This window comes from Caenorhabditis remanei, chromosome I, assembly GCF_010183535.1.
Source record: "Caenorhabditis remanei strain PX506 chromosome I, whole genome shotgun sequence".
Classification (NCBI taxonomy): Eukaryota; Metazoa; Nematoda; class Chromadorea; order Rhabditida; family Rhabditidae; genus Caenorhabditis; species Caenorhabditis remanei.
The window spans coordinates 1,680,558-1,704,282 of record NC_071328.1 but is presented as its reverse complement, the minus strand read 5'-3'; the positions used below and the strand labels follow the sequence as shown (position 1 = coordinate 1,704,282).

The 23,725-nt window shown below is 39.5% G+C and overlaps 4 protein-coding genes across 4 annotated transcripts; 1 reads left to right on the top strand and 3 right to left on the bottom strand.

Moving 5' to 3' along the window:
• Positions 1–119: 119 nt before the first annotated feature.
• GCK72_000234 (uncharacterized protein) lies at positions 120–8,163 on the bottom strand (the record flags this gene model as incomplete). The annotated part of the gene is made up of 7 exons (XM_053722352.1): positions 120–338; positions 2,524–2,612; positions 2,664–2,799; positions 6,002–6,061; positions 7,780–7,907; positions 7,964–8,093; positions 8,149–8,163. 7 exons carry the CDS (start codon positions 8,161–8,163, stop codon positions 120–122), a joined length of 777 nt encoding a protein of 258 aa, XP_053590997.1.
• Positions 8,164–9,739: 1,576 nt separating this feature from the next.
• Positions 9,740–16,715, top strand: GCK72_000233 (uncharacterized protein; the record flags this gene model as incomplete). Its single annotated transcript, XM_053722351.1, has 6 exons — positions 9,740–9,835; positions 12,753–13,349; positions 14,581–14,862; positions 15,956–16,057; positions 16,125–16,184; positions 16,599–16,715. The coding sequence occupies 6 exons, from the start codon at positions 9,740–9,742 to the stop codon at positions 16,713–16,715; spliced, it is 1,254 nt and encodes a 417-aa protein (XP_053590996.1).
• Positions 16,716–17,074: 359 nt separating this feature from the next.
• Positions 17,075–18,234, bottom strand: GCK72_000232 (uncharacterized protein; the record flags this gene model as incomplete). Its single annotated transcript, XM_003091703.2, has 3 exons — positions 17,075–17,423; positions 17,839–18,088; positions 18,132–18,234. The coding sequence occupies 3 exons, from the start codon at positions 18,232–18,234 to the stop codon at positions 17,075–17,077; spliced, it is 702 nt and encodes a 233-aa protein (XP_003091751.2).
• Positions 18,235–18,671: 437 nt separating this feature from the next.
• Positions 18,672–23,098, bottom strand: GCK72_000231 (uncharacterized protein; the record flags this gene model as incomplete). The annotated part of the gene is made up of 7 exons (XM_003091699.2): positions 18,672–18,751; positions 18,814–18,980; positions 19,927–20,174; positions 20,226–20,313; positions 20,358–20,515; positions 21,063–21,411; positions 23,037–23,098. 7 exons carry the CDS (start codon positions 23,096–23,098, stop codon positions 18,672–18,674), a joined length of 1,152 nt encoding a protein of 383 aa, XP_003091747.2.
• Positions 23,099–23,725: the final 627 nt, after the last annotated feature.

Genomic DNA, 23,725 nt, shown 5'->3' with positions numbered 1-23,725 from the left:
TCTTCATGTTGTTGTTTCACACCCTTATCGATTTATTAACAGAATTTAACCCGACTAACTGAAACAACCAGAAAATGCAATAAATTATTTGAAAAAACCACAAAAATTTGGAAAAATTCTTAAAAATCAAAAACCCGGAAACATCCAAACACTCCACACTTTCGAACGATTGCGAAGACTTGTTGAAGGGCGGCGAAACTCAGAAAATCGGTCCAATCGTAACTTTTAAGGAAGGCGAGTTTCTCGGTTTTGCACACGTCACAAAAGTCACAGTTGAGATAACAGTCGACGTGGGATTTGAACGCTTCTTCTTGGACTTGGGCACAGCTTGTGGAGAACTGCAATGAGACAGAGAACAATTTGGTTATAGGAAAATCACGATAGGGTTGAGGCTGTGTTATGAAAATTCCTATGGATTATACTCAAAAACCCAAAAAAAAACATATAAAAAATTTTCAGCTCGCAAAATGGTCATGGCCGAACTTTTCCTGTTGGGTTTCTAGGCCAGCGCAATTTTGGCCGTGACCACATTTGAGCATTTTCTCGATCGATTGTTCGCGTTTTCGCGTGTATTTTTTTCAAGTTTTCAAGTGTTTGCTTGGAATTTTCACGTTCTTTTGACGTTTTGGCAGTGAAAACTAGATTTAGGACATCCGGACATGCAGAAAACTAGAATCTTTGTATGTTTCTGCACATTTTGACGTAATCTACACAGATTTTCCTGCATTCAAAAAATATTACTGGATTTCCGATTTTTACAGTTGGTGGAGAACTGAAGAATCTGGGAATACATATGTTTTGAAATGTGTAGAGATTCTGGAAATTCCTGGGGATGAGACTCAAAATCCCTGAAAAAACACCTGAAAACGCGAATTTTCGGTCGGATATATGCTGAGTGGGCCCATACTCCCAGGGGGCATTGGGGCAGGGGGCATCGTGCTCATAGGGGGCATTCACTCAGAGGGGTCACTAAATCTTAGGGGGCATTTCACTGATACTCTTAGGGGTCATTTCTCATATGCTCATAGGGGGCATTGACCCTCATTCTCAGAGGGGTCATGGAAATTCTCAGAGGGGGCATCATTATTTTCAGGAGAGGCATCAGTTTTCTCAGAAGTGTCATCAGAAAAATTGCTATAAAAGTTGAATACGGTTAGTTTTCGATGATTGGATGGCCAGATAAACTTGATTTCGCGGGCTTTGAGAAATTTTGATTAAATGTTATGATTAAATGTTATTTTCCTCCAAAAAGTTTTCCTTCGAAAAGATTCTCTCAATAATTTACAACCCCAATATCAAAGGCTCTTTTGCTATTTCTTTCTCTTATAAGATTTTTGTTCGTTTGTCAGAAAGCTTCTATTGGGATAATCTTTTCGTAGAAGATGTATTGAAATAATCAGTGTCATTACTAACTTTTTCAAAAAACATCTATTTAATCATTGTGAAATTTATCGGCAAAAAATCATTGAATACACGTCGCAATGACTACATTTTTCTCAAGGACTACAATACTCATCATTGACAATCTCTCATTGACTATATCTACAGTACTCTCCAAAAAGAACGCGATACTCGCAGTTTTTAGTTAAAAAGCAGTCAGCTTTGAGCATGTGTCTCACTAATTGTCTCAATATTTTAATTGTTTATCTAACTAAAAACTTCAAGTTTCACATGTTTTTTTTAAACTGTATTCAAAATGACACTAGATATCATTTATTTGTGACCTGTAGAGCATTTCGAAATACTTTTCATAGATTAAAAGCTCGCGGCATTTCTAACATATTAGAAAGATGGGGAATGTTGTGAATGATTTACGGTGGCATTTCAGAATCTCTAATATCTAGCGTCACATCATTGGGCTAAAACAAATGTGAATTCGATGAGTCTTTGTTGTCATTGAGTTTCTGCCAAATTTCTCAAAACACTTTTATAGCAATTTTTCTGATGACACTTCTGAGAAAACTGATGCCTCTTCTGAAAATATTGATGCCCCCTCTGAGCATTTCCATGACCCCTCTGAGAATGAGGGTCAATGCCCCTTATGAGCATATGAGAAATGACCCCTAAGAGTATCAGCGAAATGCCCCCTAAGATTTAGTGACCCCTCTGAGCGAATGCCCCCTATGAGCACGATGCCCCCTGTCCCAATGCCCCCTGGGAGTATGGGCCTGCTGAGTGTGATCATGATATGTTCTGTTTGGATTTCTAGGTCAGCGGCCGCAAGGCTACAAGAAGCAACTTTCCATTTTGAGAACGCTGGCCTAGAAACCCAACAGAAAAATTTCGGCCCTGATCAAACTTTCAGCATTATATATGCTGATTCTTCTGCAAAAAATTCGAATTTTCGACAATCTTTCCAAATTTCAATTAAAAGTAGGATTTCTTTTTGACGCAAATTTCCAAAAAAAAATGTCAAAAATGTTGTGAAAACTGTTTCTGACCCGAAATCACATTTGCATGCATAATTCTCTGAAATACTGGTCAGAAAACCAAAAACAACACCGGATTCTCCCCGAAACTCACTTCAGAAATATTTAGTATAGACTTGACGAGACAACGAGTGGAGCAGCCGACGAATTCGCGGCCTTTTGGAGTGAATTTGTCGATGATGGCTAAAAAAGACGAGTTTACCAAAAAATCAAAAAAGGAAAAAATATTCCCACTTTGATTATTAAAGACCAAACAATTCCTCAGACCAAAATGCAACGGATATCCACGCGGCCCGCAGTTGAATTTCCGTTCAACCGTCTCATAGGCGTCACATAATTCTGGTTGAGCGGTGGCCGAGATAAGGGGGACCTAAAAATGTCTTGGATGGAAACTAAAGGCTAGTGCGCTCCACTGAACAAACCAGAAAACTGCAGAAAATAAGGCAATAACTTCTCATAATGTAGCGTTGTGTTGTTTGTAGGCCAGTGATCACTGACTGATAATGACAAATAGCTAGCAGCGGGGTGAGAAGAGGAGGACGGAGAGAAAAATGGCCGAGAGAGAGACAAAAAAAGTGAGAGAGAACTAATTGTGACAGTGGCTTATTTTGTGGGAATGGCAGATGGGGTGGCGGAGACACAGACAACACGTGTTATTGTTTGTTCAACAAATTTTGTTGCGAAGTGGGCACAGATGACGTAAAAATGAAAGATAAGACAGAAAGGTCAAAAAGTGTGGACAGGATGTCTGTGGACCAAGGCTGTCAGAAATCGCGGCCGGCCGCGTGTTTATATCAAACCGCCGCGGATTTCCAGACTTGCAAAATTCCGGGCCGGCCCGGTCGGCCCGGATTTGAATTTTTGAACTTTTTTCACTACAATTTTTTGTCCAAAAATTTATTTTCTGAAAATTTTTCATATTTTTCCTCAAGTATATTTTTCAAAAACCTTCGAAACCTACAAAAAATTGTTTTTTAAGAAATATTTTTCAAAAAAAAATCGGGAAATTTTCGAAAAAAAAATTTTGAATTTTTTTCTGTACTGAATTTCCGGGCCGGGCCGGGCCCTTGAAATTTTCATTCCGGCCCGTTGCAAGTCTGCGATTTCTAGAGTTTCAACTGAAAACATGACTTGATATACTTTTGACTGTTTGGTACCAGTCTGACCACCAGGGTTCGACCCCTTCTGGTGTCAAAACTTTTTTGGGCCAGCCGCGGCGATGGTACTGGAAAATGTTGCAAACTTGATTTCTACGCAGAAAAGTTCCCACTTTGAATTCCTAAACAATGAAATTGACAAATCTGCACCGTCTAAAGTGGATTTGAGATTTGCAGATTTTGCCGATAACCTGCAAAACTAGGTTTTAATTTTTAATTTTTTTTTCCTAACAGCTTCGGACGGATTATTAATGTTCGATAACTTGTATTAAAACAGTTCGGAGAACTTCTAAGTAGCTCAGACCAGAGATGACCGGAAGGCGGACAACGGAAGGAGGAAATCGGAATGAAAAAATACTGCCAAAGGGCAGAAGGCAGAATAAAATGTAATACTTAGAAGTTGATTTTGACCTTATTTTGTCTTAAAAAGCCCCTGAAAATGGTTAAATTTTGTTTTTGGTAAACACTGATAGCTTTCCCGCACAGGGATGCGAGGCGTAAGGTCCGCAACGAAAAGTTTTGAAATTACCGGCCGAGTCGCGATGCGTGTGCGTCGCGTTTTTCATCGAAAGATGCGACAAACACACGCTAAACTTGAACTTGGCACTCAGCCAAGTTAGTTTTTGGCACCGTGACAACCGCTGAGCGACGGAGCGCGTTTAAGCGACCTTGCGTTTTGCACCCCTGTGTCCCGCAAAAAACCTCAAAAAATTTCAGTAAATTCGAGTAGGCGAACACATTTTTCAAGCTGATAACTACTAGGTGGGAAGCGTAAAAAATCCAAAATTCCACTCAGCACAAATGTCGACCAGAGCTGTGCGGAAGTAAAATTTTCAAAAAAGGAAGACGGAAGAAGGAAGAAGGAATAACATTTTTAAAAAGGAAGAAGGAAGAAGGAACGAACATTTTCAAAAAGGAAGACGGAAGAAGGAAGAAGGAAGTAAAAAATGCCCGGAAGAAGGAAGAAGGAAGTGAAAAAAGAGCAGAAGTCGGAAGAAATTTTTTCAAAACGGATGTCGAAATTTGTCAGCTTGTTTAGGAACATTTTTAATTGAATTTTAATTGCAACCGGGTAATAAAAAACAAAGAAATTAGTATTTAAAATTTCAAATATATTACGAAAAAGACGTTGGCAGTAAAATTTCAAAAAAGGAAGACGGAAGAAGGAAGAAGGAACGAAAATTTTCAAAAAGGAAGAAGGAAAAAGGAAGAAGGAAGTGAAAAAATGCCCGGAAGAAGGAAGAAGGAAGAAGGAAGAAGGAATTCCGCACAGCTCTGATGTCGACGTTGATCTCATTTATATACGATTCTCACTCGAAAACATGACTAAAATCAGGAAAGTACTGTTCTTTTTTTTTGAAAACAACAGTCTAAATCAATTTGTTCAGCTGTGCAAACTTGCACTTGTCAAAACATGAAGGACAGGTCAACAATTGACAAAACATCTGATTAAGTTGTTGCAAAATGTTATCGTTTTGAATTACAGTTAGGAAAAATGGGTTTTTAACGAATTTGTTAATTTCAGTCACGGGCATGGCTTACTTTCATAGGTTTTACGACATCAGTTATCCTCAAAATGTGTTCGGGTATTTAAGGTAACATGAACATCCCAAGCTTTTTCAGAATTTTTGACTGTTAATATTCCTAAGCAACTTTATTCTTCTATGATCCAGAAATATGCATTATTCAAACAACTTTGGCATTTTTCAGTTGAAAGTGTCCTGGGGTTACGGTATCTGATTGTACCACCAATAACATTCTTTATGGATCATACAGAACAAAGATAGAGCCTTATTTTTGTAGTTGACAACTTTTTTGTACGGACACTCCCTAAAGAGTTATGGTCATTTTAAGACGAAAATTCAAAAATCGCACTGAAATTGGTCGATTTTAGTGACATTTTTGAGTTGTTCCCTTAAAATGACCATAACTCTCTAGGGAGTGTCCGTACAAAAAGTTTTCAACTACAAAAATGGAGCTCTATATCTGGTTTGTATGATCCTTTATAAATTTTACATAGTGGGACTATCAGTGAGACCGTAACACTCTCTTGGACATTTTCAACTGAAAACCGCCAAAGTTGTTAGAATTCTGACCATTACTGTTGGTAAAACTGGAGTTCTTCAATATGCTTGTCTCGGGCCACGTGGATTACACAAGGTTTATCTCCAAGATTTTCGAGTATCAATATAATCAGCTTGGCACAGCTCTAACAGCTGCGCTCCACCGGAATGCCCTCGAAAAATGTCTCTTTTTCTCTCTGCGTCTCTCAATTTTGCACACAATTTTCTTCGGTTTCGGTAGAGCGCAGTTGTAAGAAGCGTGTTGTGCTAATACAGGTGTAGCGCATTTCCCGAATAATTCCCATTAATTTTTACCTCAATTCCCAATTTCCTGCTCCAACTTCTTGCGCACCTCGTCGATAGTCAACCGTTTCGTCTCAATCAACACCACTTTGCTACGCGATTTTGCTCCCTGAAACATACACAAATGACTGATGTAATATGGATGATCGTTCATTGTGAGTTCTCGCAATCATCTAGATTGCTTCTAATCACGGGAGTTTCACGTGAACAGTGTTTTTGGTATATATTGTCGAAATAAAAAAAGTGATACCCGGTGTTTGCGGACTTAGTGGAAAAATTATTAAAATTAGCATTAAGTCCGCAAACACCGGGTATCACTTTTTTATTTCGACAATAAATGTTCTACCACTGGTTTCTCTCCCTTCCTAAATTGTTTTGTTTACAACATCGTCTTCCCCTCATTCGGTACTTCAGATAACATCTTCTAGTTCATTCGATTATATACTTGTACGTTTTGAATAGTAAAATCGATTTATTTCACTATTTTCGCTCTACCATCTTAATTTTACTTATTCGAAAAATAAACACGGAATTTTGCGTGATTTTTTGAATTCGGTGATGGAAATGCGCTCCGCCGAGCTTTGTGAATTTTAGATGAAAAACTTGAAAAAACTGAAAATCAGCATTTTTTGAGCTAAAACAATAAATGTTAGGTTTCTGATAGCGTAAGTGCGCTCCACGGAACTTTGCGCGGTGGTAATTTGAAGAAAACTCTTTTCTGAACTGAAAATTGAAAATTCTCAGTTTTTGGTGATGCAAATATGCTCTACCGGACTTGACGCAATAATCCCGAAATTTCAGTCAAATCGGGCGGTTTTATCTTAAACAAGATTAAAAAAATAAGTCGAAAATTAGACAAAAATTCCGGTTTTTTTGCAGTTTTTGAGACATTTATTTCAAAAAAGTTTTTAAAAATACGTAATTTTTGCATGTAAACCGAGATTTTCACACAAAAACTCGAATTTTTCGGGATAACTGTCTCAAAAACTGAAAAACGGAATTTTTGTCTAATTTTGAATTTTGACTGATTTTCATCGGATTTTATCATAAAACTGCTCTCGATTTGACTTAAAATATCAACATTATCTCGTCAAGTCCGGTAGAGCACATTTGCACCACCAAAAACTGAGAATTTTTCAATTTTTAGTTCAGAAAAGAATTATCTTCAAATTACCGCGCAAAGTTCGGTGGAGCGTACTTACGCTATCAAAAACCGAACATTTACAGTTTCAGCTCAAAAAATTCTGTGATATCGTTAAATCTTTCAAACAGATTCTCAGACTTGTCACGGGCCGGGCCGAACTCAGGAAAAATCTCGGCCCGGTCCGGCCCGGCTCTTTTGAAACATTTTGAGTTTTTGATTTTTTTCTGGAAATTTTTTGAAATTTTAGGAAAAATGTGAATATGTATGATAATTTAAGCATTTTTACTCTATTTTTTCGAAAAATTTCAAATAAAATTTGGTAAAAACGGGTTCCCATTTTTTGAAATCAGGAAAAATTTTGGCCCGGCCCGGCCCGCCCCGCCGAACTCAAGAAAAATCTCGGCCCGGCCCGATTTTTGACAAGTCTGCAGATTCTCACTCAGTTCAACTGCGCTCTACCGAAATTCCCTTGAAAAATTTCTCTTTTTCTCTTATCGCACACAATTTTCTTCGGTTTCGGTAGAGCGCGGTTGTGAGAAGCGTACTGTGATTCAAATTCCCGCGCAAAGTTCGGCGGAGCGCACTTGCATTTTTCAAAATTCAAAAAACCACGCAAAATTTCGTTTTTTTTTCGGTTTTCAAAATTTGTTTGTTTTAATCAGTTTTTACCATTCTCTATGTACCTTATCAAACTGTAATTCGTTCTTGCGCAACCCCAACGCCGCCATCAAATACGAAATGAGCTCCTCGTTGGCGGCTCCTTCTCTCGGCGCGGCGCCAATCGAAACGTCGATTTCTGATTCTCCGATTGCTGCAGATTTTTGGGAAAATTTTTGTAAACAATATCTCTCTTTTTATCTCACCAACCTACTACACAACTCTTCTTGGCGCCCGGTTTCGCATGAATCCGCAGTCCGATTCGACCTTCGGAATCGGCGAAAATCGCTGATTCCGCCGCTTTTTTATCAATATTTTGGGCGGTCGTTCCGATTGGTTTCTAGAAGAAAATTGGTTTTTTCCTTTCTTTTTTTTTATAAACAAAAAATTTTTACCTTTGGTTTCACCATTTTTTCTCTGAAAACTGCTGTTGTTAGCCGAAATAGGCCGTTTTGCATCAATTTATCTGAAAATTTGAGAAAATTTGAACTAAACAGCGACGGAAAACAAAAATAAATCGAGCGACGGCTATTTTTTTCGATTTCTCGATTTTTTCCTTTTTCTCTGCGTCTATGATTGGAAAGTGTATTTTTCCGATTTTTCTATACAATTTACTAGAGAAAAACCCCCATAAATCCATCAAAAATCACTTTTCAAAAATAAAAATAAAAATTTTAATTTCAAAATTTCAAATTCTACAGTAACAACTTTTCCATTTCCCCCATGCGCCTTTAAAATTCTACCGTAATTTCTTATAGGCGCACGGAATTTTCCAGATGGGTCTCGACGCGATCTTTGAGCTTTATGGCGCCATTTTAAAAACGAATTTTGTTTACAACCGTTCTCGAAGCCAGTTTCTTATCAGTTTTCGGGTAATTTCCGCGAAATGTTTGCATTTTTTTTCGGCGAAAATTCCTTGCGGGGGTTGCTTTATCAATTTGTCCATTTTTACAGAGTTTCAGTGGGGTTGAAGTACATAAATCAAAAAAAATCAATGATTTTCAGTGGAAAAATTGGGAAAAATTGCGAAAAAATGAGAAATTTTGAGTTTTTCCCTTCAAATTTGTCTCGATAACCGCTTTTCGCACTTAAAATTGGAGAAAATAGCGAAAAAGTGAGAAATTTTGAGTTTTTCCTTTCAAATTTGTCTCGAAAACCACTTTTTGCACTTAAATTTGGGGAAAATAGCAAAAAAAACTAAAAATTTTTTAGTTTTTCGCTCCAAATTTGTCTCGAAAATCACTTTTCGCACTTAAAATTGAGAAAAATAGCGAAAAAAATGAGAAATTTTGAGTTTTTTTCCTTCAAATTTGCCTCGAAAACCACTTTTCGCACTGAAAAATAATAAAATTAATTAAATTCCAAAAGCTACAGTCAAAACTTCTCAATTTTTCCCCTGCGCCTTTAAAATTCTACCGTAATTTCTTAAAGGCGCATGGAGTTTTCCTGATGGGTCTCGACGCGATCTTTGAGCTTTATGGCGCGATTTTTAAATAAAATTGTTTACAACCGTTCTCGCAATCGAATTTTTCGGTTTTCTTATCAGTTTTTCGCCGAATTTTCGTGATTTTTTATGTTTCTAGTGTTTTCTGAGCGATTTTTCTCAAACTTTCGCAAGAAAATTCTATTTTTTCCAGTAGCAAGGTACACGCGCAATTACACGTATGTTTCCTGGGGCTACAGGGCTACAACGTAGTTTTCTAGGTGAAAAATCCTCAAAATGAACGGGAAAACGTATTGCGAAACTGAGTCACCCCATCATCTGTCGTAAGGGGGGCAAAGTACGCGTAGTGAGAGAGAGAAAAGGGGTACAAATACTTGCTGACCACCGCCGATTTTTGCTATCTCTCTCGGTGTGATAGCGCTTCCCTCATTTCTTCTTTTTCCATGATTCGAAGATTCTCGAACAATTATTTACTTTTTTCCCAAGGTTTTCCCCGAAAATTCCAAAAAATTTCCCCATTTTTCAGCAGAAAAAGCAGAAAAATGGCTGAAGTCGAGCAGTCCGCACAGGTCGAAGACCAACAGGCAGAGGCACAAAGCTACTACGATCAGTTGCTCGGAAACGCTTATGTCAAAACGGTAGGTGCAAGGATTCGAGTGGATTCTCAATGGAGCGCACTTCGAAAAGATCGAAAATTTGAAATTTTTGTGCTCACATTCGAAAATACGCCAATTTTCGACTGAAAATAGCAGAAACGACTCGTTTTTCCACTGAAACAATTCTGAATCTGCAATGTTTTCGGCCAAAAGTCTAAAAACTGTGGAAAATTCGAATTTCGATCGTTTTTCAGATAATTTTTGACGATTTTTATCACATTTTTTCTCAAAAACGTGAAATCTCGATGATTTTTAGCGGTAATCCGTAGGTGCACGGAATCGAGTGGATTATCGGTAGAGCGCGCTTTGAAAAGCTCGAATTTTAGAATTTTTGTGCTCGAATTCGAAAATACGTCAGTTTTTGACTGAAAAAAGCAATTTTTATACGAAAAATAGTAGAAATTACTCGTTTTTTCGCTGAAAAATCACTGAATTTCGCAATTTTTCCGGCCAAAAGTCATTTTTCGGTGTATTTTTGACGATTTTTATCGCATTTTTTCTCAAAACCTGTAAAGAATGGCCCAAAATCTGAATTTTGCAACAGAAACAATAACATTAGCCGTTTTTCTGTGAAATCTTGAGGCTTTTCAGTCATAATCCGTTAAATACTAGTTTTCCTTCTGAAAAATGATGAATTTGCTATTTTTCCGGCCAAAAATCAATTTTCAGTGAATTTTTGACGATTTTTAGCGCATTTTTTCTCAAAACCAAAAAAACTTGCCTAAAAATCGGATCTTGGGTAGTTTTTCAGCAAAATCTCGATGACTTTTAGCCATTATCCGTTCAAAAAACGCAAATTTCCAGACTTGTCACGGGCCGGGCCGGGCCGGGCCGGGCCGGGCCGAAATCAGGAAAAATTTTGGCCCGGCCCGGCCCGGCCCGGCCCGGCGGGCCAAACTCAGGAAAAATCTCGGCCCGGCCCGGCCCGGCCCGGCCAGGCTCTTTTGAAACATGTTGAGTTTTTGATTTTTTTTGGAAATTTTAGGAAAAATGTGAATATGTATGATAATTTAAGCATTTTTACTCTATTTTTTCGAAAAATTTCAAATAAAATTTGGTAAAAACGGGTTCCCATTTTTTGAAATCAGGAAAAATTTTGGCCCGGCCCGGCCCGGCCCGGCCCGGCGGGCCAAACTCAGGAAAAATCTCGGCCCGGCCCGGCCCGGCCCGGCCAGGCTCTTTTGAAACATGTTGAGTTTTTGATTTTTTTTGGAAATTTTAGGAAAAATGTGAATATGTATGATAATTTAAGCATTTTTACTCTATTTTTTCGAAAAATTTCAAATAAAATTTGGTAAAAACGGGTTCCCATTTTTTGAAATCAGGAAAAATTTTGGCCCGGCCCGGCCCGGCCCGGCCCGCCGGGCCAAACTCAAGAAAAATCTCAGCCCGGCCCGGCCCGGCCCGAGGCCCGGCCCGGGCCGGCCCGATTTTTGACAAGTCTGCAAATTTCCCATATATCTTGTCCCACATAGTTTTAGTTCTGAAATTCCAGTTTCGGTTATTCAGGCTGGCTTACACTATAGTCTACCAATCAATGTGCTGAAAATAACGAAAATATGTCGATTTGGCCATGAAATTTCTAAAAAAAATCTGGTTTTTAGCATCGAAACATTATGAAACTTTCTTAAATCCAGGGTTGGGAAATTCCGGCCCGGCCCGGATTCAAAAAATGTACACCATTTTTTCACAAATTTCTGCAAAATTTTCATTTTAAAAAAGTCAAAATTTCTCGTACGCTAATAATTTTTCTACAGGAGCCGGGCCGAGGAAAATTTCTCAGTCGGGCCGGCCCGACCCGGCCCGGCCCGGAATTTCCCAACCCTGCTTAAATCCGTGAAAAATAGCCGAATAACTCGAATTTTCGCCGTTTTTAGTGAAATCTTGATGATTTTTAGTCATATTTCGTTCAAATTCCTCATATATCATGTCTCATATTGTTTTAGTTCTGAAATTCCGGTTGCGGATATTCGGACTGGCTCAATTTAGTTATTTGAGCTGAAAATCACAAAACTATGTCAATTTTCACAGAAAATGAACACATTTCTTGGTTTTTGTGCTAAAAGCTGAATTTCCGAGTAATTTGGAGCTCGCATTACTGCAAAATCTGGTTTTTAACGCTAAAACCAAGAAATTTGCTCAATTTTAGTGAAAAATGGCATGTTTTCAAGATTTTCAGCTCATATAGGTCAATTGATTAGGAAAACCCGAAAAATCGTTGTTTTTCAATGAAAAATGGCAGTTTTTCTGCTCAAAAGCACAAAATTTCACAAAAAAAAACCCTTTTTCTATCATATCGTCACAAATTTGGAGTTTCTAGATTCATTTCTCCATTTAAAATTGCTCCAAAACGCTTCGAAACTGAAAAAAAAACGAACTTTTTCAGTTTTGAAACGTTCTGGAGCCGTTTTAGACGGGAAATTGAGGCTAGAAATTACCAATTTGTGACCATACGATAGAAAAAGGGTTTTTGATGGATTTTCGAGCTTTTTGAGGAGCAAAACTATAATTTTTCACTGAAAAACTACCGGTTTTAATGTTTGGATGCGAAAAACCTGATTTTCAGTGATTTCGGGGCCAAAATTACATATTTTCGTGATTTTCAGCTCCCTGGCTTTCTGAATCGATTCAAATCAAAAAATCTTAAACTTTGGGATAGTGGTGTTTTTCCCCCAAAACTCGCTATTTTTGACACTTTTTCTCAATTCCGAGGCGTGCGCCGAGTCGAAAGTCTTGTTTTGACCAAAAATTACAAAATTTTGTGCCCTTTTATCTCAAAAAATTCCATTTATATTTCAAAAATTTAGAGATAAAAGTGCACAAATTGATCAAAACAGTCGGACTTTCGACTTGGCGATATTTTGGAATGAAGAAAGTGTAGACAATAGACTATTTTTAGGCAATCAACGCGTACACCAAGACCAAAGAGTTCCATCCACTAATCAACTCGACGTTCAACGTTGCCGAGGAGAACGTGTCGAAAGTGAGCAATTACGCGACACAAAAAGCGTACGACGGCTACAATTCGTACTATGTGAAGCCACGAGACACCGCCTACGAGGCCGTCAGTTATGGTACCGAACGGGCGAAGACCGCTGTGGAGAGCGGAAAACAGGCGGCCATTGTGACGGGAACGTTCGGAATCGGAGCCGCCGTCGTGCTCACTCAATTCTCGTTGGCGTTGAGTGCCGGTGGCGCCGCGCTCGTTCTCGATCAAGTCGATAATGCGAAGAAACTCGGTACCAGTGCGATTTCGACGATTAAGGAGGCGGAGCTTGCTGTGGAGCATCGAATCTACTCGGCTCTTCATCAAGCTCAACGAATTGCGATGGTGCCGGTGGAGAAGGCGACGGAGAACACGAACGCACTGTTGGATGTTCTCGAAGGGGCGGTGCAGAAAGGGTTGAATGTCGAGGTGACACCGGCGGTCGGTGCCTCCATCACGCAGAGAGTCAAGAATTTGGCGGCGTTGATTGTGAAGGGTGTTAATAATAAGGTAGATTTATAGTTGGTCGAGATCTCAGAGTTGGTGACTGGAATTGTAAAAAGGTTTTCCCCGATTTTTACTCAAAAAATCGAGAAGTTTTAATGAAAATCCGGAAACTAGATTTTCGGCACTTAATATTGGAAAATAACACAGCATTACCAAGTTTTTCCTCGATTTTTACTTGAAAAATCGGGAATTTTACTCAAAAAGAGGTTTTTTCCCCAATTTTTACTCAAAAAATCGGGAATTTTTAATAAAAATCCAGTTTCGTTCATTGGAAACTAGATTTTTGACACTTTTCAATGGAAATTTCCTAAAATAATCGATCTTCCCCAATTTTTACTTAAAAAATCGTGAATTTTGCTAGAAAGTGTTATGATAGCACTGAATTTCCAAGTTTTCTTGATTTTTTTAACCAAAAAATCGTAAGATTTTCCGAAATTTTGATTTTGTGTCAATCAACTTTAGTTTTCAGTCAATGTTTTCGATTTTTTCGCTAAAATGTGAAAAATTTTCTGAAACGAGCTTCTTTTTTAATAGCTCGGCAACCATATTAGCCGACCATTTTTATGACAACTGCGCCCCACCGCAAATTAGAGAGTGCCGACGAGAGCCGTAGAGTTTTTTCTTGCACCGACATAGATTTTCATAGTTTTGACATATTAGCGGCCCACCCCCTCTTACAACCGCGCCCCACCGCAAACGAGAGAGTATCGGTGAGAGACGCAGAATTTTTTCTCGCGCGAACAAATATTTTTACCATTTTTGACCTATTTTCGCTGTTTTTAAGAACAAATTACATTAAAACTTTCGAAAAATAGTGAAAATAGGTCAAAAACTGTGAAAATAATTGTTGGCGCGAGAAAAAAATCTGCGTCTCTCGCCGATACTCTCTCGTTTGCGGCGGGGCGCGGTTGTAACGAATTTGCTCGGCTAATATTCTCGCATTTTTCATAATAATTTACCGAAAAATTATGGAAAATAGCGAATATAAGTCAAAAACTGTGAAAATTTGTGTTGGTGCGAGAATAAACTCTGCGTCTCTCACCGATACTCTCTCGTTTGCGGTGGAGCGCAGTTGTAATAAGTATGCACGGCTAATATTAATGTTTCAAACTCAAAAATTCTAAATTTTTCTTAAAATTTCACAAATTTGTGCTATAATTCCAACTCCAAGTCTGAGACCTCCCCTTCGCCCCGCCCATCTAATCAGACTCTAATATTTCAAAAGTTATTTAAGGCCCACGATCACGTGATCGATCCGATCAACGAGAAAGCGCGTGCGTATCTCGAACAACTCAGTCAATCCTTTGTCCTTCTCGACATTGTTCGCGAGAAGAAGACGTGGGTTATGGAGAAGACGAACGAGATCACGACGTCTGTGTACGACTTCAAGAACAAGTTGGAGACGGAGGCGAATCAGTACAAAGTGGCACCGGAGGAGATGTTGATGAAACATATTCAGTCGACTTCCGAACAACTCGCCACACAGTTGAAGGCGTTGCGTGAGAAGGGACAGATTGTGAGTAGATCATGGAATGCAGTGCGGTGGAGCGCAGGTTAAAGGCGCATAACTGATTCCTGCAGAATCCATTAATTTTTCTTTAGTTTTTTCTCCAAAAACCGGTTTTTCGTGCGAACATTGAGAATTTCGTCCTAATCCGTCAACTGTTGTGTGCACACTTCAGTGCGAGGCGTACGGTCGCGGAAACGCGCTCTGTCGTACAACGGTTGGGACGGTTCCGAGGATTTTAAATATAAACCGCGACGCGCACGCAACGCGAATCGGAAAAGATTCAATTTTTTATACTGTGGGCGCCAATTGATTCCTGCAGAAATCCACTAATTTTTCGCCAATTTTCTCGAGTTTTTTGCTCAAAAACCGGTTTTTCGTGCGGACTTTGAACATTCCGACCAAATCCGTGAATTTTTGAGTGTTTTAGCTAAAAATGCGGATTTTTTCGAAAAAAATTTGTCGAGATTCCCAAAAAATTTTGATTTTTAAAACATTTTTCTGAGAATTTCGTTGATAACTGCGGATTTTTGCGAATCTAGACGAAACAAATTTGAAAAATCCGCATTTTTCGTAAAAACACTCAAAAATTCACGAATTTTTTTAAATATCGGCACGAAAATCCGAAATTTGATGGTCTTTTCGACTTTTTCTGACCAAAAAACCGTCAAATTTTTGAGAAAACGATCACCTAGCTCTGCCACGTGTTTATCACATGAATGTGTGAAAAACACGTGGCAAGGGAACTACGGTGATCGTGTCGAGACCCTCCACATGCGCCTTTAAATATGCCACGTGTAATTCACGTGATTCCGGTCAAAATCGTGTCGAGACCCAAAATCTGTCACGTGGCAGCACGGAATCTGGGAGTGAGTCTACCGCGCTCTGCTGAAATCAGCCAGAATTTTAGCGCTAAATTCAAAATACATTTTTATTTTATAATTTTTCAATTGAATTTGGTCTCAAAAAGACACCCTACAGTCGAAAAACTGTCCAAAAAGGTAATCGTGTCGGGACCCCTCAACATGCGCCTTTAAATATGACACGTGTCATTCACATGATTTTCGTGTCGAGACCCAAAAATTCAAAAAAATAATTCCAGGTCTTCGGTGACAACACAAAAATCGAGACGACCGTCGACTATCTCGAGAAGCTGAAGACAAACCTCTCGGAAGCCGGTGACGTCTATCAAGTTCGCGATGAGGTACGAATTCGAAAATTCTGAGAAAAAAGAAACTGAAAATTTCAAAAAAAAATTAAAAATTTTGCAGGTTCTCAATGAGGCTCGCCAACGGATCGCCGAGTTGTCCGCGTGGACTACAAACCTTCTGGTTCGTCAACAAACCGAACAGTAAACTCACTAACTATAATTCATGTCAAATACCCCTTGATTTGTTTTTTTTCCCCTAAAATTTTTTGATATAATAGAAGAAAGCAAGTGATGATGGCAACTGTCAATCTTTCTTTTTTTTTGTTTTTTTTTGTCTCCTCCCCCTTTTCCTCTCAATTTCTTCTTCCATCATTACACCCCGTGTTCATCACTATCTCCCCCCTCGATTCCCCCTTACTTCTCAATTATAGAGACAAAATGTCTATTTTGCCAATATTTTGTCAGCAGATGTACGATTACCTCATCGCCCAATTATGCACAGTAAGCTATTGTATACGTGTAACCAATCCAACAAAAAAATCTGAAAATTTTTTCCATTCTGACTACTACTCGAAGCAAAAAGCGCTTTTTCCAGGTGATCTCCGCCGAATTGGAATTCGAGCCGGACGATCTCCACATCGACGAGCTCTACTTTGAAGCGCCGCCACGTGTCTCACTTCGCGAACGAATCTTGTTTAGGAATCGTGCTTAATTACTGCTAGAAATCGATGAACAAGACCTGTAAATAAAGTAAAAACTACTTTTTTCACCACTCTCAGCTGATAAGAATTTGATAACAATGGGTTAGCGAAACACATGTGACAAATCATTTAATTACACTTTTGAGATAAGTCTGATTTTTAGTTTCTCCCTCCCTTGGCGTCGCGCGGAAACTTCTTCTATGCCCTCCTCACCCTCTTTCCGGATGTGCGCGGATGGCCGAGTGGTTAAGGAGCTAGAGCGCCGCGCAGAGGGTCAAGGGTTCGATTTTTCTCCCGTGTCAAACTTTTTTTTTCTTTTTTGAAATTTAGGTTTTATTGATTTTATTCATAGAAATCGAAAAAAAAAGAGTCAAGCCATCGCTTGCGACATGGACATCAAATCGGAATTCATGTTATCCGACATGATTGCACTCTTCGACGGATTGAACACCTTCACCTCCTCCTCAATAGTATAATCCGCGTCGGCCACGGTCTCCAACTGAATTCGTTGTTTCGTCAGATGCCAGAAGACGACGGTCAGAACCAGAATTATAAGTTGAGCAGCGGCGGCGCCGAGAAATGCGGCTCCATAGGCACCCGTGCCGGTTCTCGGTTTTTTCGCGCCTTGTTGTTGACGGAATTTGGCGGGACTCAGACTTTCCGGCACGATGCTATCGAATACGATGGCGAGGGGATGGACGAGTTTTGTGAGGGCTTTTCTGGAAAAATTGATTTTTTTTAAATTCAAACGGTCTGTAAATACGCCCTAAAGCTAAAATAAGAATGCAAAAAAATTTGGGAGGCATGAGGAATCGAACCCGCGCCGCAAGATTGGCAGCCAGACTCCTTACCAGGTACACCACGGGTGCGGGGCGGCGGCGCGGATTCGAAGGTGTTGATGAAGGTGGCGACAAAGCTGGCAAGATGGAGGTGCGTCACCTTTATCACCACCTTCGGTTTCGCGCCGCCGGCCTTCACCCATGGTGTACCTGGTAAGGAGTCTGACCGCCAGAATAGCATCCGGGGTTCAATTCCCACTGAGTGCTATTATTTTTTACTTTTTGTAACAAGCACTCTGATATAAAAAGCGTTGAATTTGGGTTAAAAATAGCGGAGTTTCAGAGAAAAACTCACTTTCCCTTTGCCTTTTCGAAAGTGGTCGCAATTAAGCCATGTTTATAAGGAGTGTCCGGAAGACAACACAAAATTCCATAGGTGTTGGTACCGGGGAGAACCGTACGAATCATTTCACATTTCTCACAACATTTTCCTATTGTTTCGAATCTTCCAGATTTCTCTTTTTCGGTAACGAGAAAATGGGGTTGGTCGAATGCTCGTTGGACACCGTATTTGCACGGTGCGATCGTTGGTTGGTGCTTGTGGGCTGAAACGAAAATGCGCTCTATCGCACTATCTTAAAAACTCACCGAGATACTGCGTCTCCTTTAAAGTAATTGTACTTGGAGGAGGGTTTTGACTTTGACTAAAAACCAAAATCGGCAAAATGGCGAGGTAGATCAAAGCTCTCATTGTATTGGTTTTCTGATTTTATCGATTTTTGTTGGAAATTTGGAACTGAAACTTGGAAAAATTCCATAGCATACCATAGCAGGAAGTTCACGTAAGTTTTTTTTTTCAAATTTTCCAAAAAAAATTTTTTTTGAAAATGTTGCAAAATTCGGCATTGCAAACGTGCTCCAATGCGAAATGCAAAGAACAAAAAAGTTTTGGCTCAAGTGGGATTCGAACCCCCGTCATGAGATTCCCGCCCGCCGCCTTGCCCCACTACGCCACCAGGGGCAAAGAGGGGGCGGTGAACGCGAGGGCGTATGCAACTGCGCTCCAATGATAAAAATTGTTTTTCAAAGTAAAATCTTTCCAAATGCTCATTATTTATATAATAAAATTAAACAAAATGTTAAAACCAGTCGTTAAAATAATTATTAGGTAATAAATTCCACTTTTTTTTACAAATCCTCAATCTCGATGTTGTAGCGAAGTTGTTTGGCGGAGAACCACGAGTAGTAGTTGTCAAATTCCAGAACGTCTGAAAATTTGAAAGTTAATATTGTTTTAATTTAAGAAATTTAACGAAAATCCAAAACCCACAATTTCCGACGTCGGTCACATCCAAATGTCCGGTGATTGGAACATTGGTGCATTCCAGACGAATGTATGGATAGACAGTCTCCATTTCAGTCAATTTGTCGCAGGCGCCAGTTTTATCGTAGTGAATTTCGAAGCCGATGTCGTCCTCGTCGGTCATGTAGGTCCAGCTGAAAAATTGTCAGTTTTTAAGATCAGAAAACGCGCTCTATTGATAACTGTGCTCTGTCCAACATTTGGTATCTAAAAAATTGGTAATTTTTGACACGATTTTTTGAAGCCGATTTTGATCGAAAATTGGAAAATTTTAGATGCTTTTGTAGATCAAGTCAACGACAATATTTTTGTAGTTAACAACTTTTTGATAGCTCTGCACGCTTTTGAGATATGCGCCTTTGGAAATGGGCACCTGGAAGATGGGGAGGGGAGGAGACGCAGAGAAGCGAGACGCCCTCCTCTTTTCGCGCACTCTTTCGCCACCTAGTCTTTCAAGGCGCATATCTCAACACCATGAATAGCTATCAAAAAGTTGTCAATTGCAAAAATGGAGACCTTGACTTGATCTATCAGAAAAATGTAAATATGTAAAATTTGGACAAAAACTAGCAAAGTTACTAAGATTCAAAGCTGAGAGTTTTTCAAAATTTTATTTTAATTTTCCATTTTTTGGAAAATAGAAAATTTTTTAAATCCTTCGAAACTTGCCTATACCTGACATCGTCATAATAGCAATTTTTGAAGTGAGTGAAAATCACCAAACTTTGACACCTTGTAACTTTCTTCAATAAACTCCCAAATTTAAAATTCAAAAATTTTCATGTAGATCAAGCCATGTTCTTCATTTTTGCAGTTGACAACTTTTTTCTATCTTTCCACACTTTCGAGATATGCACTTTTGAAAATGGGTGCCTGGAAGTCGAAGAGGGAGAGAGGGGGAGGAGACGCAGAGAAACGAGACGCACTCCTCTTTTCACATGCTCTCTCGTCTCCCAATCTTTAAAGGCGCATATCTCGACAGGGTGAAGAGCTATCAAAAAATTGTCAACTACAAAAATGTAGCCCATAACTTGATATACAAGAATATTATAAATTTGAAGGAAAAAAACCAAAACTGACCTAATCCGACTTGGTCGTTTCACTTTAATCTGAATCAAGTGCTTATCCCCCGCATAAACAGTTGTCAACTGATCGTAATCCGCCATCGCTTTCTTCGGATCCACGAAATATGACTCATCGACGGCTCCGCCCCCATACTTGATACGTGATGGACATTTTGGATCACCGTTCTCCACGAGGTTACCTCCCCAGTACATTGGCCAACCTTCGAGATTCACGATTTGAGCGAGAGACCATTTCCAGTCGGACTGAAAAGGAAGGAAAATGTAGATCAAAAAATTATTTTGTAGATCACTCACCTCAGATGGCATTTCGACAAGACGAGTGATTGGATCCTGAAGGATAGCGGTAATCGATGCATAGGCGATTCGTGCCATTTCGGGGGCTCTGAAAAATCAATCAATACTTCTCCTCCATAAAATATGACCTACCGAATAATCAATATTTTCCTCAAGACCATTGGATAATGATCCTGGAATAAGCTGACGAGAGTGGTGAATGACGAAGCGAATTGTTTGCATGAGAAATGGGCGGATGTGATGTTTTCCAGGTCGAACACCAATGTCATTTGCTCAAATGGGCGGCCGGACTGAAAATGGGTTAATTGAAATTGAAAATTCAAAAATTTATTGGAAAAATTTGCTAACTTTAACAGCTTGAAACTTTATTAGTTTTGAACAAAATTTTCTGAATTTGTATTTGCCATGTAGACCAAGTCAAGGACTATATTTTTGTAGTTGACAACTTTTTTCTATCTCTTCACCCAACTGAGTTATGCGCCTTTGAAGATAGCCGATTTGCGCGGCGTGAGAGAGAGGAGGGGGAGGAGACGCAGAGAAACGAGAAGCCCTCCTCTTTCCGCACGCTCTCTCGCCCCCAATCTTTAAAGGCGCATATCTCAAAAGCGTGACGAGCTATCAAAAAGTTGTCAACTGCAAAAATGTAGCCCTATTTTTGATCTACCTATTTATAACAAGAAAAATTTGAAAACGTTTAATTTTGAAGGCATGACATACTGTTAAAGTCTGCCACAGAAAGCTTTTTTTCTAAACTGTATCTCTTAAGTGCTTCTAGATATTGAAAAATTGTCAACTACAAAACTGTAGCTCTATTCATGATCTATCTAACCAACTCACCTCCGCCGCCTTCTGCTCACAAAGTTTCATTCCCTTCTCGATTGCGGCCAATGAGAATTTGATATAATCCAGTGAGGCGACAGATCTCAACAATCCCTCGACATCAACATTTCCCAGAAGTGACATCAGAATCGGACGTCCCTCGGTGTCACCGAGAAGTCCATATCCACAATATTTTTCGAGGCACTCTGGCGGAGTCCACTGATGAATCGTGTCCAAATGCCACGCGTTTCGAAACGTCACATGTTTTCTCAGACTCTCTGCTGTCTCATCGAATCGTCCGCCTTTTGCACGAAGCCAACGCAGCACGTATCCATCGTTCAAATTGTCGATTTGTGGGAGGATTGATCTGAAACTTGGAAATTAAGGCACTAGGCGGCAAAAGAAATATATCAGGGTGATCGTTACAAAAAGCAAAAATAAATTGAAGGCGTAAGGAATCGAACCCGGGATGCCAGATTAGTGGGCAGACTCCTTACCAGGTACACCACAGGTGTCGACCGGCGGCGCGGAACTCAAGGTGGTGATAAAGGTGACGGGTCACTCTCTCGCCACCTTCGCCACCCCCGTTTATCACCACCTTCGGTTCCACGCCGCCTCCCCTCACTCATGGTGTACCCGGTAAGGAGTCTGACCAGTAATCTTGCATCCCAGGTTCAATTCTTTATCCCCGCTATTATTTTTTGCAATTTTTGCCAAGCATGGGGATGTGTTTATTTTCAAGTTTAACGCATTCTATTCCTATGAAACGAGATTTTTGCGTTTCCCGCATCCCGTCTTTTATTCTTTTCCGCATGACGTCATTATTTCCCCCATTCTCATTCATTCGGAATAAATGAGGGAATCCCCTCGGTATATGTCGTATAATCTAAGAAACAAGGTCACATATCTGGAATCTCTCCTCTTTGTTTATCGAAGAAAAACGCATTTTTTCATGTGACTCTAGAAAGATTCGAGATAACAAGAAAATTGTGTTATGAAATTCTCTGGCACGGTACATAGTACACATTCTAAGAAAAAGATCCTCTCAATTCTTATCAATGGATGTTGTGTTTTGATCACGTTTAGGGGAAAGTAAAAAGCTTGGAATACGTTTCAATCGATTTTCTTCGTAAACGGATCAAAAGATACGAATCTGGAGGGCAGGGAAAGTGGGTTCAAGACGAAAACGGGAAATTTCGAAAAGTTTTGTAAAAATAGAAACATGTACACTGACAAAAATACACTGACAAAAATACACTGACAAAGTTGTCATTGTAGTTACACCGACCACTTCTTTCAGCAGAGCGCATCTGCAATTTTTTTTTCAAAATTTCTATAAATTTGGTCATAGGTACTTTCAACTACGCGGAGTCCATTTCTGCAATCAAAACCGACCAAATGGTTCTGCGAGCCGAGATAATGGACCCCAATTCGAGGAATGTGGAAAATGTGAAAAATCTCATAACTCATCTTGCAGAACCATTCAACTGGTTTTGACTACAGAAATGGAATCCTTGGACCTATGACCCTCTCTCATGCGCATCTGCAATTATCTGCAAAAGTTCGAAATTTACCACTGTTTCCAAATTTTGTGGTTTCAAACTATCTATAAGTTTGGTCATAGGTCCAAGAATTCCATTTCTGTAGTCAAAATCGGCTATATGGTACTGGGAGCCGAATTATGAGCTTTTTCACATTTTTCACATTAGCCGACTTTGAGTTTCATAACTCGGCTTACAGAACCATTTTGTCGGTTTTGATTGCAGAAATGGACTCCGCGTAGTTGAAAGTACCTATGACCAAGTTTATAGAAATTTTGTAAGCTGCAAATTGTAGATGCGCTCCACTGAACAAAGTTGTCAGTGTAGCTAAACTACAATGACAACTTTGTCAGTGTATTTCTGTCAGTGTATCTTTAAAGCAACATAGATAATTTTTCTTCCGTTTTATCACAGTTTTGAAACGTCCCAATTCCCACTATATATGCTATACCTGAGATCATGAATAGTCTGCTGTTCAATAGAGGTTGCAGTGGCCGTCGGCGACACCAACATTACTTCGATTGGAATGAAAAGGAAGAATGAAGAATCGAGAGAATAGGAAGGAGGCGGCGGATTCTCTCCATCTCTCGTTCTCTCTTCCGAATCCCCCACGCACACTATTTCTCAGTTACTGTAGTATTGTCTGTGTTGTGTAATATCTCCGCTGAATCTTTCCCGCCTTCGGCCTTCTTCTTCTTCACCGGACGATTCCTTTCTCTTTTCTTGCAGATTTCAATCGGTGGAAAGTGGGAGACGATGAAGAAAGGATGACCGGAGAGAGACGGATGTGTCACATGGTTTTTAGTGATTTTTGTTGGGAGGAAAAGAAGGAAAACAGTTTTTAGTGTAGAGAGGAGGGTGGTTGAAAACTTTTTGATAGTGACATGTTTTGAGATATTATGGTCACGGCTTCGGTTTCTGCCTAAATTTTGAACATGAAAAACTTACAGATGCGCTAAACGGAAGAAAATTTATTTATGTTGCTTCAAAGTTACACTGCCAAAATTGTCATTGTAGTATAGTTACACTGACAACTTTGTACAGTGGAGCGCATCTACAATTTGCGGCTTTCAAAATTTCAATAAATTTGGTCATTGGCACTTTCGACCACGCGGAGTCCATTTCTGCAATCAAAACCGA